At 43.5% G+C, this 20,082-nt stretch overlaps 1 protein-coding gene across 2 annotated transcripts in view; it reads left to right on the top strand.

The window, feature by feature from the left end:
- Positions 1 to 20,082, top strand: part of DNAH9 (dynein axonemal heavy chain 9) — a 284,846-nt gene that overhangs the window by 178,239 nt on the left and 86,525 nt on the right. For both annotated transcript variants that reach the window (XM_040243337.1, XM_040243338.1), the window contains 3 exons: positions 8,557 to 8,699; positions 9,741 to 9,902; positions 10,048 to 10,281. In XM_040243337.1, coding sequence (XP_040099271.1) covers positions 8,557 to 8,699; positions 9,741 to 9,902; positions 10,048 to 10,281 — 539 coding nt within the window. The remainder of the gene's footprint in view (positions 1 to 8,556; positions 8,700 to 9,740; positions 9,903 to 10,047; positions 10,282 to 20,082) is intronic.

The raw sequence follows: 20,082 nt of genomic DNA, 5'->3' as shown, positions 1-20,082 counted from the left end.
TTTAAAAGTCTACAAAATTTGTTCTCTCTTGGTCCTTGAACCAAACTCAGCATCAGCAAGGCCCCATCTTACTCTAAATGGAGAAAATAGAATCTTTTCCTGGCTTTTTGGGAGTGTACACCTGCCTCCAGGTTTCCAGCAGTCCAGAAAGCCCATTCTACTGCAGTCCCAGTTAAGAGACCTGGTCTGCACCAGGTGTGGTGTCTTTTCCGCTCCTTACTTTCCCAGATTTCGTACTTTATTTTGCTTCAGGATCTTATTTTGGAATTTCCCTTTTGCTTTTCAAAAGGTTTAATTGTTCACTCAAAAATTAATGCTTCTCTTCCATGGCTCAAATTAAATCACTTTGCATCCACTCACGTATTCAAAAATCATTTTTTAAGCATCCATGTTCCAGTCAGTAGCCCCTATGTGGTCTATTGAAATAGTTTATGAACAATTGAATCCCCTGTCTTGTAAAGCCCTGTGCCTCTTCATCCCTGTCCTTTGTACATGTGAGATTACATGTACAAAAGAGCCAAATCTCCTCTTGGAATATATTGAGTTGGCCAAAAAGTTTGTTTGGGTATTTCTGTAACATCATATGCAAAACCCAAATGAACTTTTTGGCCAACCTGTTAAAACATGAAGAGATCCCCCTGGTCTCCCGGGTGGTCTAGGATTGGATGCATCTAGGTTGATGCATGAGTGATCTGCACAGATCCCATGAGAATGTGGAGTCTGGAGGTTTTTGTAACGATATTGACATTGAGTTCTTCTTCTCCCATGAGCAGTTGGAACTGGCTTTCCTGATGGACCATCTGTGTTTTACACAAATTGTATTCTGATCCAGTTTCCCTGGAAGGAACAAAGACAAAGTATAGGGCAAAAGAGAAGCTATCAAACATGCACCAGATCTTCTAAACATCCTTTCTGGTCTCAGTGGATCTATTTATAAGATGCATCCACCCCATAAGCCATGGAAATCTAAACCAGCACCTGGTTGGCTCCAGCTGCCAAATAAAAATGCCCAAAGGATAAGGCACAAAGATGCCTGAGTAACCAACCTGTCTTTGATTCATGTGGTACTAAATCCTCGTACACATTGAGACCAGGTCTCTGTGCATTCTCCTACGTTACTAACCTCTCCCTCACCACCTGTACCCAACAGGTAAGCAGTTGCCACCAATTCCAACCCCTGTTTCTGAATCCATCCTTCTCTGCCATGGCTACCACTGGTTTTTTTTTCATCTCTTGCTTCAACAAATGCAGGCACGTCTTTTTCTTTTTAATTTATCTTATTGAAGTATAGTTGGGCTTCCCTGGTGGCTCTGTAGTAAAGAATCTGCCTGCCAATGCAAGGGTTCCTTCTTGGGTTGGGAAGATGCCCTGGAGGGAGAAAAGGCAACCCACTCCAGTATTCTTGCCTGGGAAACCCCATGGACAGAGGAGCCTGGCGGGCTACAGTCCACGGGGTCTCAAAAGAGTCAGACACGAGTTAGCGACTAAACAACAACAGAATAGTTGATTTACAATGTTGTGTTAATTACCACTGTACAGCGGTAATTAGTGATCTAGATACATATACATTTACTTCCCTGGTGGCTCAGATGGTAAAGCGTCTGTCTACAATGCGGGAGACCTGGGTTCAATCCCTGGGTTGGGAAGATCCCCTGGGGAAGGAAATGGTAATCCACTCCAGTACTATTGCCTGGAAAATCCCATGGACAGAGGAGCCTGGTAGGCTACAGTCCATGGATTCGCAAAGAGTCGGACACGACTGGGTGACTTCCCTTCACTTTCGTATATATATATTATATTCTTTCCATTATCATTAATCACAGGATACTGAATACAGTTCCCTGTGCTACACAATGAGTGTGTGTGTGTGTGCGTGCTCAATCATGTCTGACTCTTTGCAACCCCACGAACTGTAGCCCACTAGGCTCCTCTATCCCTGGGTTTTTCCTGCTAGAATACTGGAGTGGGTTGCCATTTTCTCTTCCTGACCCAGGGATTGAATCAGTGTCTCCTGCACCTGCTGTGGTGGCGGGCAGTTTCTTTACCACTGAGCCACCTGGGAATCGCCTGTGCTATACAGTAGGACCTTATTTATCCATCCTATATATAAAAGCTTACATTGAAGACACGTCTTAACTCACCTCCCTACATCCCAGGGAGCTCCACTACAATCCATTCTCCTCGCTGCTTCCAAAAAGGTCTGTTTAACCCATAATTCCTTCATTAATTCCTAAGTGAATGCAGGATAAGCTGTTTTGTACAGAAGGGCAAAACAAAACAAATCTGCCTTTGACCTGCTTCCTTCCTTCCTTGCTGGCTTACCTGCCCATCATAATCTAGCAGTTCCTACCTGCTTGAAATAACATACTCGACTGTACCCTGACATCCTTACTGACTCACACTGTTCCTTTTGAACCTCGTGCCCTTCTCCTTCTTTGTCTAGATATAGTTCAAGACTTCTCTTGGGTGTTCTAATATCTCTCTGGGAAATCTTCATAATCCACTGTCACCTCGAGATCGAGAAACATCCTTGTGTGTTTCCCTGGTACTCAGTGGTTGCGCACACCACCATTGTATTGCAACAACATTGCAAACTTACGAAAGGCAGAGTCGGTGATGTCTGTTACTGGTGCATTTTTTGCTATGAAATAATCCAGAGATACAAAATATAAGGATTAAATACTTACCACTCAACTTAGGAAGTAAAACATGGCTGGTGTAACTATAACCCTCTGTAAAGACTGTCATTGTCATTATTTATTCATTGTCAGTTCTGAACAGAACTCCTGGCCCATAATTAGCATTCAAGGGGTATTTGCTGAACTAAGGTGTATGATATCAGAAGGATGATGTGCCACGCTATGTATTACTTTTTATTTTTTGGCTCTGCTAAATCTTAGTTGCCCTGTAGCATGTAGGATCTTAGTTCCCCATCCAACATGTCTTCTGCATTGGAAGCACAGATTCTTAACCACTGGACCACCAGGGAAGTCCCTAGGTATTCTTTTGTGCTTTGAGAAAGTTTCCAGCCACGTAGACAGAGGGGCAAGGGTCCTGAGACAGTCACCACACCCCCTGTTTTTTCTCCCTTGAAACCAGGGAAATGTTTTGAACAATATTATTCCTGGGTGGGGTCAAAAACCTTAAGCCAGTGCAAAGCTGACTGGTTCACAGAAAATAACCCTCAGCTTTGCCCTTTTTTATCACCAAGCTCCAGACAAGATCCATCTTAAACTATCAGGATCTCCTCCCCCCAGAGCAGCTGTGGGCTCTCCAGACCACACAGAAATGATGATGAGTCTGACTTGCAAAATATCAGGACATGTTAATGACCGCATGGAGCCTTTCTGCACTTGGCGGCAGAAACAAGGCTTCCCAACTTTAGGTCTCAGGAGGAAACTTCTCAAATATTTGAATAGCCTCTGCCTCTGCTGACATCACAAAATCCCCTCTGGCAGTTCAGTCCCCTGCTTCCAGCGTGACTACCTGCATCGCACAGTAAGTGACAGGAGTGTTGCCAGGAGAAGTCAGAGGAACAAGCCTGAAAACACAAACTCCCAATTCGGAGGTGCTCGATTCCATCTGGTGCTCTTAAGGGATTTTGGAAATCATGTAACAACGGCCTGACTGTTCTCAATATTTTGACACTTAAAGGTATCATAGAATACAAATGAACTTAATCTCTGAAACAAAAACAGACTCACAGACATAGAGAACAGACTGGCTGTCAAGCAGGGAGGCAAGGGGAGGGATGGACTAGGAATTTGGAATTAGCAGATGGAAACTATTATATACAGAATCGATAAACAACAAGGTCCTACTGTACAGCGCAGAGACCCATATTCAATATCCTGAAATAAGCCATAATTTAAGAGAATATGAAAAAGAAAGTATATCTATGTATAACTGAACACTTTGTATACAACAGAAACTAACACAACGTTGTGAGTCAACTATACATCAATCAATAAATTTTTTCAAAAAGGTATCACATAAACCCGGGCGAGCCTTAAAGAAACACGTTTTCTATAAAGGCTCAGAAAGTTAACATTTTCAGCTTTGTAGACCATATGCCCTCTGTCACAAATACTCGGCTCTGTCATTGTAGTGGGAAAATAGCCATAGACAATACATAAACACAGGAGTATGGCTGTGACCAATAAAACTTTATTTATGGACAGTAAAGTTCGAACATCATGTAATTTTCATGTCATTAAACATTATTATTTTAATTCTATCAAGCATTAAAAATTGTAAAAACCATGCCCAGCTTGCGGGCAGAGACAGAGGGTCAGATTTAGCCTATAGATCTTAGTTTACCACCTCAAGACCCAACGTGAAGGGCTTTCCTAATGGCTTGGTGGCTAAGAATCCACCTTGCAATGCAGGAGTCACAGGTTTGATCCCTGCTCAGGGACGATCCCACATGCTGAAGGGTAACTAAGCCCATGCACCTAGAGCCCGTGCTCCACAGCAAGAGACGCCACTGCAGTGAGAAGCCCGGACACTGAACCTGGAGAGGAGCCCCTGCTCCCTGCACCTAGAGAAAGCCCGTGCGCTGCAGTGAAGACCCGGTGTAGCCAAAAGTAAATAAATAACTTTTAAAAATACCCAGCATGCTATCCATAAAACACCAAAGGACATAAATTCTACCTATGTTAAATAATGGAAAGGTGAAGAATGCACACCAAAGGGAATCCAAGTTCTCACTGGAGGACTATAACATATTTACCGGTAAGAAAATGCAGCCTCTCAGAGGGACAAAGGAGAAGGAAATCCAGACCACTGCAGGCAGTCAGCCCCACAAGGAGGCGTACACTCACCTCAATTCCATTGAAGTATTTCTCTTTTTAAACCTTTCCTGGGCTCCTCAGCTCTCACGTGTGTGTGCTCAGCCGCTTCAGTCGTATCCAGTCCTTTGAGACCCCATGGACTGCAGCCTGCCAGGCTCCTCCGTCCATGGGATTCTCCAGGCAAGAATAGTGGAATGGGTTGCCGTGTCCTTCTCCAGGGGATCTGCCTGACCCAGGGATCGAACCTGAGTCTCTTAATGTCTCCTGGATTGCCAGGTGGGTTCTTTACTACGCACGCAACTTGGGAAGTCCCCTTAACTCCCAACACATGCTAAGTATCATTTCATTTCTCTAGCAATTTTCTCTCACCCCATATTTTTATCAAATCAGGCTGAAATGGATTATTCCGCTGATAAGACCTCGATTTTGACAAGTTATAGCACTGGGTATTTTATATGCATGCTATGAAATATCTTAATGACTGGAAATTAAATCAAATTTGTCCAATTAAGGGAAGAAAGTAAATGATCATTTTCATGATAATTCTTTTTTTTTTTCATTTTTCCCACTTAGATAATTAAGCTTAATTAGTATAAACTACTACCCAACTCCTGGCTGGATTAGTGTTGTCAGACTCTAAAGACCAGAAATTTGTTAAAAAGTTGGCATGAGTTCCCTCCAGATACATTAGTTCAAGGAAGTGCGGCTGCATTGGTGGTAAATATTCATAATTTCCATCGCTTAGGGAGGCTTCCCTGGTGACTCTTTGGTAAAGAATCCCCCTGTCCCCCTGCCAATTCAGGAGACAGTAAGAGACACGGGTTCGATCCCTGGTCTGGGAAGGTTCCCTGGAGAAGGAAATGGAAATCCCGCTCCAGTATTCTTGCCTGGGAAATCGTATGGACTGAGGAGCCTGGTGGGCTACAGTCCATGGGGTTGCAGAGTCTGACAGGACTTAGCAATTCAACAACAGTGGAGAACTAGGATCCTACATGCCCTGAGGCGAGGCTGAGAAAATCTAAAAAAAATAAAAATTGCCAGTTGCCCTCCAGCGTAGTTGTACACTTTCCACACAGATACCCGTTTCTTCCCAACCTCACGAAATGGTGGTTTATCTGACACACCAGTTTTCGCCAGGGAGTATGAAATGGAATCTCAGTCTTGCCCCTTCACTTCCCACTTGTGACGCTGGAACGTCTTTTCAAGTGTCTGTTGGCCATTCATCTTGTTCCTTGCCTTTTTCTGTAGTGTGCTCTTTGGGTCTTTCTTTTTCTCATGGATTTGTGGGAGGCCTCTGTATTTTCTGGATACCTTTGTTCATTATATTGTTGGTAAATATCTTTTCGAAGTCTGCTTCTGACTTTTGTCATGCTGATTTAGTTTTAAATGTTGCAAAGCAGTCTTTTTATGTTTCATGCTTTTTGTACTGTTTCAGAAACCGCATCCTAGCCAACACCATAAAAATAATCTTTTGTGTTTCATTTTTAAAATACTACTGTTTCATATTCATGTCTTTAATCCACCCAGCGTGTATTTTTGCACAGTATTCTAATTTTATTTTTTGTTATTAGTATTGAGTTATCCTAACATGTTTATTGATCTGCTCATCCCTTTTCAGCATACTGATTTTGAATATGAATTTCCTGTTTACATCTGGGTCCATTTCTAAGTGTTTCACTCACAGTTCTATTTATTTACCCAAGAACCAATTTCACATTTTTAACTAACATTACTTTGCTGCTGCTTGAGTCGTGTCTGACTCTGTACGACCCCATTAACTGTAGCCTGCCAGGCTTCTCTGTCCATGGGATTCTCTAGGCAGTAGTACCAGAGTGGGTTGCCATGCCCTCCTCCAGGGGATCTTCCCAACCCAGGGATCAAACCTGGGTCTCCTGCGTTGCAGGCGGTCTTTACTGCTGAGTCACCAGGGAAGCCCTAACATAGCTTTATAAGGAAACAATTTCTGATAGAACAAACAAATCCCTCCATCCTGTTCTTCACAATTATCTTTGCCACTCTTTACCCTTTGCTCTTCCATATAAATTTTAGAATATGATTGTCACCATTGTAAAAGAAACCCATTTATTTATTTTGGAATTGTATCTTCAGGATATTGGTAATACAGAGTCATCCACTCATGAACACTACATTTGTTTGGGGTTTTATTTATGCCCTTTAGTAGTATGTTACAGTTTTCACATCAAGATTTTGCATATCTTATTTATTTATTATTGCCTGTCTTATGATTGTTGTTGGTATTCTAAAGTAACTTTTAAAGTAACTCTTTTTCATATGCTAAAGCACAGAAGTGCCGTTTTATTTCCAATGTTGATTTCGTATCCAGCAAGCTTTTGTTTAACACACTAATGAGCTCTGTTATGCGTATAGTCTCTTCGATTTTCTATATGGAAACTTAGATTTTGATGATAATATCTTATATTGTTTCCTTAACTATCTGTATACAGTTTATCTGTTTTCCTTGACTTTTAGCCTTTGATGTTCAGTTGCTCAGTCCTGTTCTACTCTTTGTGATCCCAGGGACTGCAGTATGCCAGGCTTCCCTGTCCTTCACCATGTCAAACTCATGTCCATTGAATCCATGACCATCCAACCATCTCATCCTCTATCGCCCCCTTCTCCTCTTGCCCTCAATCTTTCCCAGCATCAGGGTCTTTAATGAGTCGGCTCTTCGCATCAGGTACCAGAGTATTGGAGTTTCAGCTTCAGCATCAGTCCTTCCAATGAATATTCAGGATTGATTTCCTTTGGGATGGACTGGCTGGCTCTCCTTGCAGTCCAAGGGGCTCTCAAGAGTCTTCTCCAACACCACAGTTTGAAAGCATCAGTTCTTCAGCATTCAACCTTCTTTATGGTCCAACTCTCACATCCAGAGATGAATACTAGAAAAACCATAGCTTTGACTATACGGACCTTTGTGGGCAAAGTAAGGTCTCTGTTTTTTAATATACTGTCTAGGTTTGTCATAGCTTTTCTTCCAAGGGCATGGCTACAGTCCCCATCTGCAGTGATTTTGGAGCCCAAGAAGACAAAACTTAGGACCTTTGTATAATGTTGATGAGAAAACATGAATAGCAGTCATGCTTGTCTTGTTTTCTCTTTTTTTCAACTATCTACTTTATAGGACTATAGTGAGAATTTATTTATTTACTGCACTGAATGGCATGTGGAGTCTTAGTTCTCTGACCAGGGATCAAGCCTGGGCCCCCTATTTTGTAATCACAGAGTCTTAATCACTGGCCTACCAGGGAAGTCCTCCTTGTCTTGTTCTTGATTCAAAAAAGAATATTTTAGTATTTCACTAGTAGACACATGTGGTGTTTGCTTTGGTTCTGCTATAGATACCTATGATCTGGTTAAAAGAAATCTCATTTATTTATAGTTTGCTAACAAACTAAGTTTTTGGAAATTCTGTGCAACTTTTTTGATGATTGTATTATTTTACTTCTTTAATCCATTAATGCAGTAAATTATTCTCACAGATTTTTCTAATATTTAACCATCCTTGCATTTCAAAGATAAACATTTCTAATTGATTGAAATTCTAATTGAAACAATTCTAACTGCATTTCTAATTGATCATCATACATTTATCTTTATACATTAAGTTCAGATTCTTTAAAAATATTTGTCCATTATATACTGCCTCACTAATAACACTAGTTTATCTACTTTTCAGAACTTACCCAACCCGGTAAAAAAAATAATAATAATAATTAGGCATCTGTGTTCCAACTCTTCCTAGGAGAGATCCCAGATCTCTACTCTGACGATGAGGTTGAAAACATCATAAGCAACGTGAGAAATGAGGTCAAGAGCCAAGGTCTGGTTGACAATAGAGAAAACTGCTGGAAGTTTTTCATAGAGCGAGTCCGACGGCAGCTGAAGGTACGAGGGTCAGCTGCTCAGGGTGCAGAGGACAAGAGATGACTCCCAGGAGCCTCTGCGGACATGTTGGACACAGCAGTCCTTATTGGCCACTTTGGGAGTTGGGGGGGTTGGCGGGGGATGCAGTTCCCTTCCGATCCCGAGCACCTGTGCGAGGAAACTCTTCTCACCTGCCGCTTCAAGGGCAGCAACCTGCCTCCGGCAGTCCCAGCATTCCTTTTTTGCTAAAGAATTTTAGAGTGGAGTGTAGTTGCTTTACAGTGTTCTGTTAGTCCCTGCTGTAGAATGGAGTGAATCAGCTGTATGTGTACATATACCTCCTCCTCCTTGAGCGTCCCTCCCACTCCACCCCCATCCCAGCCCTCAGATCATCACAGAGCAGAGCTGAGCTCCCTGTGCTAGACAGCAGCTCCCCCCAGCTCTCCGTTTTATGCATGGTGTGGATGTGTATCAGTGCTACCCTCCCGCTCTGTCCCCTCCTCTCCTTCGCCTGCTGGCCCCATGTGTCCGTTCTCTATGTCTGCATCTCTCTTCCTGCCCCGCAAACAGGCTCATCAGTACCATTTCTTTAGATTCCACATATATGCTTCAATACACAATATTGGTTTTTCTCTTTCTGACTTACTTCACTCTGTGTGACAGACTCTAGTAGGTCCGTCCACATCACTACAAATGACTCAGTTTCCTTTTTTATGGCTGGGCAACGTCCCATTGTAGATGTGTACCGCATCTTCTTTATCCGTTCGTCTGCTGATGGATGTCCAGGTTGCTTCCATGTCCTGGCTGTTATAAATATTGCTTCAGTGAACACTGGAGTGCATGTGTCTTTTTCAATTACGGTTTGCTCAGGTTATGTGCCCAGGAATGGGGATTGCTGAGTCGAAACGTTCCTAATCCCTCGGCTAGAAAGGCTGGCTAAGAGTTTACAGATATTGTCTCCGTTGATATGCCTCCCAATGTCCTGGGAAATAAAGAACCCAAGGCTGTGTGGATCTCTCTCTAAGTACCTTCTGGCTTCTCCCCATCTTTCTGCCTTCTCAGGTGACTCTCTGCTTCTCCCCGGTGGGGCCCAAGCTGAGGGTCCGCAGCAGGAAATTCCCCGCCATCGTGAACTGCACAGCCATTGACTGGTTCCATGAGTGGCCAAAGCAGGCCCTGGAGTCCGTCAGCCTCCGCTTCCTGCAGAACACGGAAGGCATTGAGGTGAGAGGGCAGAGGAGACACCCCTCATGCTCCGCTCCACCTCAGGGAGCAAGGAGTCCCCTGTCCGGCCCACTGAGCCCAGTGGGCAGTCACCTGCCGTTGGCATGGCCAGGTGACCTCTTTATTTCCTGCCACTTGATTCTAGACCACAGTCAAGCCATCAGTTAGCAAGTTCATGGCTTTCGTCCACACAAGTGTCAACCACACCTCCCAGTCCTATCTGAGCAATGAGCAGCGCTACAACTACACAACGCCCAAATCATTCCTGGAGTTCATCAGACTCTACCAGAGCCTGCTGTGCAGGAACGGGAGGGAGCTCAGGTCCAAGATGGAGCGGCTGGAGAACGGGTTGCTGAAGCTCCACAGCACCTCTGCCCAGGTAAGCAGCGTCCTTCCAGTCCTCCTGTCCACAGCAGGCTTGGAGGGAGGGAAGGGCAGCCCCTTCCCAGAGAACGGAGCGTCACACTGAAGACCAAGCACGGTTCTCCAGAGGCCCAAGTGTCATCAGAACAGTGCCTGTGGTGCCTGAAAAGCTTTATCAGAAGTCCAAGCTCCTGTTCTGTGCTGTGTGCTACGTCTCTTCAGTCATGTCTGACTCTTTGCGACCCTATGGACTGTAGCCTGCCAGGCTCCTTTGTTCCTGGGATTCTCCAGGCAAGAATACTGGAGTGAGTGGGTTGCTGTACCCTCCTCCAGGGGATCTTCCTAACCCAGGGATCGAACCTGTGTCTCTTATGTCTCCTGCATTGGCAAGCGGGTTCTTTACCACTAGCACCACCTGGGAAGCCCCAGACTCTTGTTCAACTCATCCAAAAGAATCTGGTCGAGGAACACAAAGGCAAAACACATACACACACTGAGGAGCAAAGAGAACAAAGAAGCAGTTTGTTCAGGGCAGAAGCAGAAGTTACACTACTCAAAGAAGAGTTCAGGCATGCTCAGAGTGAGGGGTACACCACAGGGTTTGTTGATCCCCCTTTTATTTTATCTTTAGCCCTTTGACTAAGTGGGATCTTTCTGATTAGGGGTGGAACAGTCGTTGGGGGAAGGTCGAGGAGTGGCCTGGATCGCACCAGGTGGCATCAGCTACCATGGTCCTATCCATTCATCTCCTGATGTCACCATGCCTGCATTCAAAGAGATGTTTTCCCTTCAGTTCTACGTACCAGTCAAGTACTACACATAGAAGGTCGTACAGGGTCATCAGCAACCTGTGTGTTTTTATTGGAATATAATTGCTTTACAATGTTGTGTTAGTTCTTGCTGTACAATAATGTGAATCAGCTGTATATATACATATACCTCCCCCTTCTTGAACTTCCCTCCCACTCCACCCCCCATCCCAGCCCTCAGATCATCACAGAGCATCAAACTGAGCCCCCTGTGCTAGACAGCAGCTTCCCACTAGCTGTCTGTTTTATACGTGGCAGTGGATACACGCCAATGCTACTCTCTCAATTTGTCCCAGACTCGCCTTCCTCCACTGTGTCCACAAATCCATTCTCTATGTCTGCTTCTTTACTCCTGTCCTACATTTTTATTTGCATGTGTTCCACAGTTTTCACGGTCGATTTCCTTGCTCAGATGCTCCAAGGTTTCTGTTTTAGATGCCACTCCTCCAAGCATCATGGCTTCATTAAAAGCAAAACAAAGAGGTGACGTTTTGTTCACTCTTTGTGACCCCATGGACTGCAGCACACCAGGCTTCCCTGTCCATCACCAACTCCCGGAGTTTGCTCAGACTCATGTCCATTGAGTTACTGATGCCATCCAACCATCTCATCCTCTGCTGTCCCCTTCTCCTCCTGCCCTCAATCTTTCCCAGCATCAGGGTCTTTTCCAATGAGCTGGTTTTTCACATCAGGTCACCAAAGTGTTGGAGTTTCAGCTTCAGCATCAGTCCTTCCAATGAGTATTCAGGGTTGATTTCCTTTAGGATTGACTGGTTTGATCTCCTTGCAGCCCGAGGGACTCTCAAGAGTCTTTTCCAGGTGACATTGACTCTGCCTAAATGCCTGGTCCTGTCTTTCCTGCCTCACCATGAGCCCGGGCTGAGCTCACTCTTGGTGGAAGTGCACACCCTCAGCTTTGGTTTGGGAGGTTCCCTCTCACGGATACCAAAATCCTTCAAAATACTCCCTTTTTTTCTTTATCACATGTTCATTTTCCTCTACTTTCTTTTAGTCTCCTACCCACAGTCTCTTCGTCTTCAAAATCCAAAGAATTGAATGGCTGGGAGCAGTGGTTGCAGGGTTAGGTCAATTTTCTTTGGTTTCTTGCCCCTTACGATGTTATCTATCAAAGAGCCTTTGGAACCAAATTTCTTAAACAAACCCTGTCTAATGTCATGCATTTTCCTCTATGCTCCTAAGTGGTTATACCTCAGAAGAAGGCCCCTGTCATCCTGTCGTTGTTTTATTTTTCTACTTACTCTTGCAAATGGAACAAGTCCATTTCAGTTAGTTTACCATTGGGGAACTGTGGACAACTCTGGCACCTCCTCTGCTCTGCTAATACCCAGCAGATACTGCTGGGACCTTGATGGCCCTTCTTTGTTCTCTGTTTACCCGCAGCAGACCTGGCCTCTCATTAAGGTGGTGGAATTCCATGCATTTTCACAATTAAACTAGCATTGTAATCAATTTAATTCTTGAGCATGGCATGTTTTTGCAGATTTCTGAGCCTTTCATTTACTGTCATTTTTTTTAGAACTCTGCCGTCGGAATAGCTCTGTTGAACTTCCTCCTGACTTGTCCTTTTTCTCCACTTTTTTTTTCTTTTCTTAATTTTTTTTTTAACTTTTTTGATCTTTATTTTTAAAATTTGTACTTATTTATCTATTTATTTTTGGTTGCACTGGGTTTTCATTGCTGTGCACAGGCCTTCTCTAGTTGTGATGTACAGGCTTCTCATTGCAGTGGCTTCTCTTGTTGCAGAGCGAGGGCTCCAGAGCACAGGCTCCGTAGTTGTGTCGCATGGACTTAGTTGCTCTAAGGCACGTGAGATCTTCCCAGACCAGGGATCAAACTTGTGTCCCCTGCATTTTCAGGTGGATTCTTAACCACTGAGCCACCAGGGAAGCCTTCCACTTCACTTTCTCAATTCATATACATAATACATCTAAAGGATTGCAGTTTATTCAGTGGGATGCAGTCAGCCCTTGCAATCTATACACATAGGATTTTTCTGCTCAGGAAGTTTCCCTCCTGTGATGAGGTTTTGCTCATTTGGTCGGGCCTTTCCTGCAGGAGCAGTGATGAACTGGATGGGTTCTTTGCACTTCATGCCTATTGTCTTCTCCCTCATTGCTTTCCTTCCCTTTGGCCTTTTCCTCTACATTCTAGGAAGTTTATCCTCATTGATACTAATTGAATTGCGGGCAATATTGCTTCTGCTTCTTACGCCTCCAGCAAAGACTTTAATTATGCTATTACATTTTCAGTATCCCCACAGTATCCCCTCATCTCATCTTTTTCCCTTTCTAACACTGCTTTTGTATTTCAGCCTATTTTTCTGCAACCATATATCACAGGCACCATTCTACTGATGATGCCAAACAGCTTTCTTGATGTCTTCTCTAAATCCAGTCATGGGTCATTTTTCAGTTGCATTATTCCCCTTAGTCTTCTAGATGCTATTCCTTCCTTTGTTCTGTATTTATGTAAAGGCCTTCTTACCCCTTTGTTTACCTCCAGGCATGATGAGATCTATTCAAATTCAGTGTTTGTCAACAAATGTTGTGTGACAATTACCTGCAATGCTGCTCTCTTTCTACTAGTGTTCTTATAACCAAAACTCCTTCTTAGAGCTACAGTTCAAAGCAGCTTGAGGTACACAGTATCCCCAGCAGCTTACTTGATCATACCTTTGTTGCAGTCTTCTCACCCCAGTCACTTTCTTATTCTTTCCATCGTGGAGCCTCTAGAAAACAGAGTAAGATAGACTCCCGGAATGGAGCACTACCGGATTTGTTTTGCAGTCTCTCACCTCTTCCTCTTCCTGTCCCCCACCCCCCCCCCCGCCCCACCTGCAGTGCCCTCAGAACATCCTGTATCCCCGCTCTCCCCTGCTCTGCAAAACACTCATCTCTCCTCCGGGAATTGCTGATCAGTCTACACAAAGAACCACTGCCGGGGAACCATCAGTGGGACGTTCACAGAGCAGCACCCAGTGTTCCATCTTGTACCAAGCCTGGGCGTCTGAGCAGACAATAAAGACAGTCTGTTCTCCTTCTTTAAGCAGTCTCTTTAATATGAAGAGGCCTGATTATACCATTAGACGAATCCAGCTCTCTGCCTACCATCAGTGGAGAGTCCTCCCATGTCCTGGCATCCTTCCATGTCCTCCCATGTTTGTTTCTTCTCCTTCTATTTTCTCTACTTCAATGAATAATATGTCTATCTACCCAGTTACCTAGCCCAGAAACTGCAGTGTTATTTTACACACCTCCTCTTCCCTCACTGCCCACATTTAAGCCTTAACAGCTTCTACAGGTTTTCTAAGTACCTCTCAGGGGCATGCCTTTCGCTGTGTCCCCTATCTAGACACTTCTTACCTGGATTATTTCAATAAACTAAACCTTCAAGTCTCTTACCCACCCGAAGCCCGCTTCACCCACATCCTCTCGTCTCAGCCAAAACCTTCAAAGTCACCCCCGACCCTGCTCATGTCTCTCTTTCTCTCACTATCCACACCTGGTGCATCAGAAAATCATGTTGGCTCTAGCTGCAAAGATGCCCAGAATGCCATTGCCTTGCACCTCTTGCTACCACCCTGATCTGAGCCACTGACACCTTTTCTCCTGGGTAGCCACAATACCCTTTCACTAGTTTGTCTGCTTCCCTCTAATAGTCTGCCATCCACTGAGCAGCCAGAGTGATCGATTTATTTATTTGTCTATGCATTTTGGAGTCTTCATTGCTGCATGCGCGCTTTCTCTAGTGAGTGAGTAGAGAGTAGGGGTGACTCTCTAGTTGGGGTGCTTTGGCTCCTCATTGCGGTGTCTTTTCTTATCGTGGAACACGGGCTCTCGGGCATGCAGGCTCAGTAGCTGCAGCTCCGAGGCTCTAGAACACATGCTCGTTGGTTGTGGCTCCTTGGCTTAGTTGCCCTGCGGCATGTGGAATCTTCCTAGACCAGGGATCGAACCTGTGTCACCTGCATTAGCAGACAGATTCTCAACCTCTGGACCACCGGGGAAGTCCCAGAGCGATCAATTTAAAGCATAGATATGTCACTTTTTCGCTCCACCGCCTGAAGTAGCCCCTACTTCCCTCATTACACTGAGTCTCCTTCCCAGCCCTGTCCTGTTATCTCTGAGATCTCATCTCCTACTGCCCTGTCCCCGAGACATGCCCCCTTAAACCTCACTGCGTCTCTGTCCTTTCCTCAGACACTCCAGGCCGTTGTACCAGCTGTTCCCCTCCCTGGAATTGCTCTTCCCTCTAACATCCCCAAGGCTTCCTCTCTCATCTGCTTCAGTTCTTTATTTCAATGTCCCCCTCCTAAGGAGTCCTACCCTATGACCTCATTTAAAATTGCAGCCCCCACACCATTCCTGAGCCCCTTATTCTACTCTACTGTATCTTTCCCCCAAATAAAGGATTTACCCAAATGGCAACTCACTCCAGTATCTTGCCTGGGAAATCTCATGGACAGAGAAGCCTGATGGGTTAGAGTCCATGGGGTTGCAAAAGAAACAGACACAACTTAGCGATTAAACAACAACAAACATGTTATATGGACTTCCCCGGTGGCTCCGTGGTAAAGAATCTGCCTGCCAATGCAGGAGACACAGATTTGATCCCTGGGTCAGGAGGATCCCCTGGAGAAGGAAATGGCAGGATTCTTGCCTGGGAAATTATGGAAAGAGGAGCCGGGCAGGCTGCAGTCTATGGGGTCACAGAGTTGGATACAACTTAGTGACTAAACAACAGCAACAACATATTATATAATTTACTTATGTTTATATTTTGCTGTCTATCTCCACCTGTTGGATTCAAGCTCTATAAGAAAAGGGATCCTTGTCTCTTTTGTTTGCTGATGTATTCCAAGCACCTAAAACAGTGCCTGGATGGAGCAGGCATTCAATAAATATTTGTTTAATGAATTAATAACATTCTACCTAGTCTCCCTAACTGTATTCAGGCAGCATTCTCTACCAGCACTACCCAATAGAAATAGCCTGCAAGTCATAGTCACAAATCTAAATTTTCTAGGGAATTCCCTGATGGTCCAGTGGTTAAGACTCAGTGCTTTCACTGTTGTGGGCCCCAGGGTTCAACTCCTGGTTGGGGAACTGAGATCCCATAAGCTGTGCAATACAGCCCCCGAAAGAAGTCCAAATTTGAATTTTCTAGTAGCTGCATCAAAAAAAACTATAAAAGAAGTGGATTTTATTTTAATCATATATTTTAATAGTATATAACATCACATAATTTAATAGCATTTTATTTAACCCAGTATATTCAAAATATTATCATTTCAACATGTAATCAATGTAAGAAAAATGTTGTTTAAAAAAGTTGCTCATAAAATATTTTCCCTTTTTTTTTTATATGGCTTTAAAAGCTCATGTATACAGTTACACTTACAGGCATCTCAGTTGAGACAAGCCATGTTTTAAATGCTTTCTGCCTGGAATACTGCCAGAATACAGTCAGGGAGACTAAGCAGAGAGACCAAGTAGAACACTATATTTTAAAGTACGTTTTAAGTGCTTATTAACCACATGTGGCTGGTGGCTGCCCAACTAGACAACACAGCTTCAGACCCACCTGTCTCCTGCTCTGAGGACTAATAGCAGTATTTCACCACGTGTGCAAGAGAAGTGATCTTTGTTCAAACCTCAAGTCTGTATATTCGCTTGAGTAAGCCTTAATGATCTTAGACATTGCCATTCAGATTCTCTAAACTTTTCCAGAACTTTTAAAGTTGCATATAGCGCCATTCTCTTCTTCCTCTTTTTGATCACACTGCACCCTGAGGTCCAACAGCACTATTTGAAGTTCTCCCCAGATAGTTCTCTCTCTCTCTCTCTCTCTCTGTCTCTGTCTCTCTCTCGATGGCTTGTTCACATCTCTGTGTCTTCACATATGTCCCTACCTTGTCAACTTATCACTGTCAGGACCTAAAAAAGTTTCCTACCCCCCTGCCCACAAGCCCTCTCTAAGCTCTGAGCAGTGTACATTCCCTTCTCTATGTCCCTTGAATTATTCATCCTTTTTTTAAAAAATTGAAGTATGGTTGATTTACACTGTCATGAATTCATTCTTATGTTTCTTCTCTTGCATACATCGTGAAATACTGCTATTAGTCCTTCAAGAGTAGAAATCAAGATTTATTGGCACATAGTAGGTGATCTATATATGAATAGCTATGTAGACGATAGATAAGTAGATTAATAGACAGACAAATGAATGAACAGGTTCAAAAACCACCTACAAGGATGGAGAATGGGTCTTTTGAATGGAATGATCTGAGGTGCCTAACTCTGATATAAACCCTTCATCTGGAACTATTCTTTCGATAGAAAAGGACTGAAGTATATATCACCATAATCTTGGTAAAAGAATGATGACTTGAATTATTAATATAGTCTATAGTATCTTCTGCTTGATTATTACAGCTTGTGGTGCACATAATCTGGTAGGAGTAAGCTAAATGGATCTCACAGCTTGGGCTCAGACAGATTTCCAGATTTGTTTAGCAGTTACTTCCCAGGTGGCTCAGTGGAAAGAACCCACCTGCCAATGTAGGAGACAGTTCAGCCCCTGGGTCAGGAGGATCCCCTGGAGAAGGAAATTGCAACCAATTCCAGTATTCTTGCCTGAAAAGCCCCTTGGACATAGCAACCCAGTGGACTACAGTCCATTTGGTTGCAAAGAGTCAGACACAACTTAATGACTCAACAGCAACAAGTAGTATTAGAAATAGTAGTAATGACAATAATTAACAATTGGGTGGTCACCTAAAGTTAAACAGACTTTAGACTTATAATTTCATGCTTTGACTCAGCTAGTCAGAATATAACTTTCTTTTTCAGTAGCTGAATTTAACTTGGCCCTGGATCCATCTTTTTTCCTTTAAGATTAGAAACCTCTTAACCTTGCATTTCAGGTTGAGTTGGTCATATCATGTTAAAAACTCAGTCTTTGGAGGGCAGTTAGTTCCCTGTCTTGACACAATCAGAGCTCCCCCCACCCTGCCTGGGGTCTCACTCCTCTCACTATCAACCTCAATTCTGTGTTTAACTCAGGTGCGATCATAAGTAAAATGGACTGGTGGATTTAATCCACAAATCTATCAGCCTGGAAACCTTTATTTTTAAAAATATTTTATTTAACTTTTTATTTTATATTACAGTATACCTGATTAACAACATGTGATAGTTTTAGGTGAACAGTGAAGAGACTCAGCCAGTTGCCAGCATGAAAGATAGGGGGAAAGGATAGTTAGGGAGTTTTGGATGGTCACGTACACACAGCTATATTTAAAATGGATAACCTACAAGGACCTACTGTATAGCCCAGGGAACTCTGCTCAATGTTATGTGGCAGCCTGGATGAGAGGGGAGTTTGGGGGAGAATGAATACATGTATATGTATGACTTGGAAACTTTTAAATTCAGTTTATCCTGGGGTTTAAAATAACCTCAAGTCACCTGGAGTTGACAGTTAAAATTTATGATGATGTATTTGTCAAGACGTTTTTGTTTGCAAGTGAAAAAGAAAACTAACTCAAATTCACCCAATGAAAAGAAAAAAAGTGAAAAAGTGGAAAGTGAGGGAGGGGAGGGAGGGAGAATAGGAAAGGAAATTTTGAGATTACATTAGATGTTTATCAGAACCCTTTTGATGACAACTAACCAAAATCCAACTGAAGTTGATTAGACAAAACAAAATAAAAAGGAGTGGATGAATTTATATCCCTGAAAAGCACGGGACAGGGTTTAACATGGATAGAACTGGAGTTAGATAGTCACTAGATGTCCTTGTTCAGGCAGGCAACCCCCGTGGCTCTGAAACCTCAGACAAGCATTCTGTCTTCTTTGCTCCTTATTTATTGTGATTTTTGGCTGCTCTGGGTGTTTGTTGCAGCTCTCAGGCTTCTCTACTTGTGGTGGGCTGGCTTAGTTTCTCAGAGGTATGTGGGGTCTTAGTTCCCTGACCAGGGAGTGAACCCTTGTCCCCTGCATTGGAAGGTGGATTCTTAACCACTGGACTGTCAGGGAAGTCCTTGCTTTCCTTCTTTTCCTGGGCTGGCTCTGAGAGAGCTTTCGGGGGCTTTGGTTTGCCCATATTGAGCCAATCTATAATGTGGACCCTTTCATTGGACAAGCCAGGATCCATAACAACCATCGAGCCCCACCCAAAATACAAGGACTTGCAAAGGCAAGGTCTCTAAAAGAAAACCAAGTTGTGTTACCAGAACATAGTTTTTATATTATTGTTAGTTGTTATATTATTATTACTGTTAGGCAGGCAAACCTAACAGATGTCTACTCTAGACAGAAAACATCTGTATCTAAGAGGAAAGCCTGCTTGAAGTCCAAATTCATATCAGAAGCTGTTGGAAGTTTTGACTTCATCCCTGGCTCTAGGATTGGATTTGTAACGTAGGCTTAGGTCTCAGAGACATTTGGTCTTGAGTATCTTTCAGGTATGGACCCATGACCTCAAGTGATTGACCCAGGCATACTGATACTAATTCTAAGATTCTTTTCTTCCTTTACTTTCTGTGGTTGGAGGTATGAGAATATAATCCCAAGTTCTTGGCCATCATCTTGCCATCCTGACGGGAGTCACTGACTAAAAATGTATTCACTTTAAAGTACAACAATGTTGAGAGACACGATGTCGTTTGTGTTCTAGGATGAAGCTGTATCGGAAGCCAGTATAGCCCCAGGATTAAGTTATGTAAACCATTAAATGTTCATTTTGATTAAAAAAAAAAGAAAGTGTTTGGTGACTCCATGGATTCTGAGTCAAGAAGGAAGCTATCTCTAGGCCTCCAACTTTCGATGGAGTGTTATTTGTGACTGATTGCTCTGGATTCCTTCTCCATCTTCTGGAGCTCTGGGGACCTCTCTCTGAACATCATGTGCCTGGCCCTTGAAGAAGGGAGGCTCTCCCACCACCCTCTTACTCTCGCTGGACTCAGTCAGCGTCCCCCCACCTCC

The sequence above is a fragment of the Oryx dammah genome, unplaced genomic scaffold (genome assembly GCF_014754425.2).
Source record: "Oryx dammah isolate SB20612 unplaced genomic scaffold, SCBI_Odam_1.1 HiC_scaffold_8, whole genome shotgun sequence".
Classification (NCBI taxonomy): domain Eukaryota; kingdom Metazoa; phylum Chordata; class Mammalia; order Artiodactyla; family Bovidae; genus Oryx; species Oryx dammah.
This window is presented reverse-complemented; position numbering and strand designations above follow the sequence as displayed.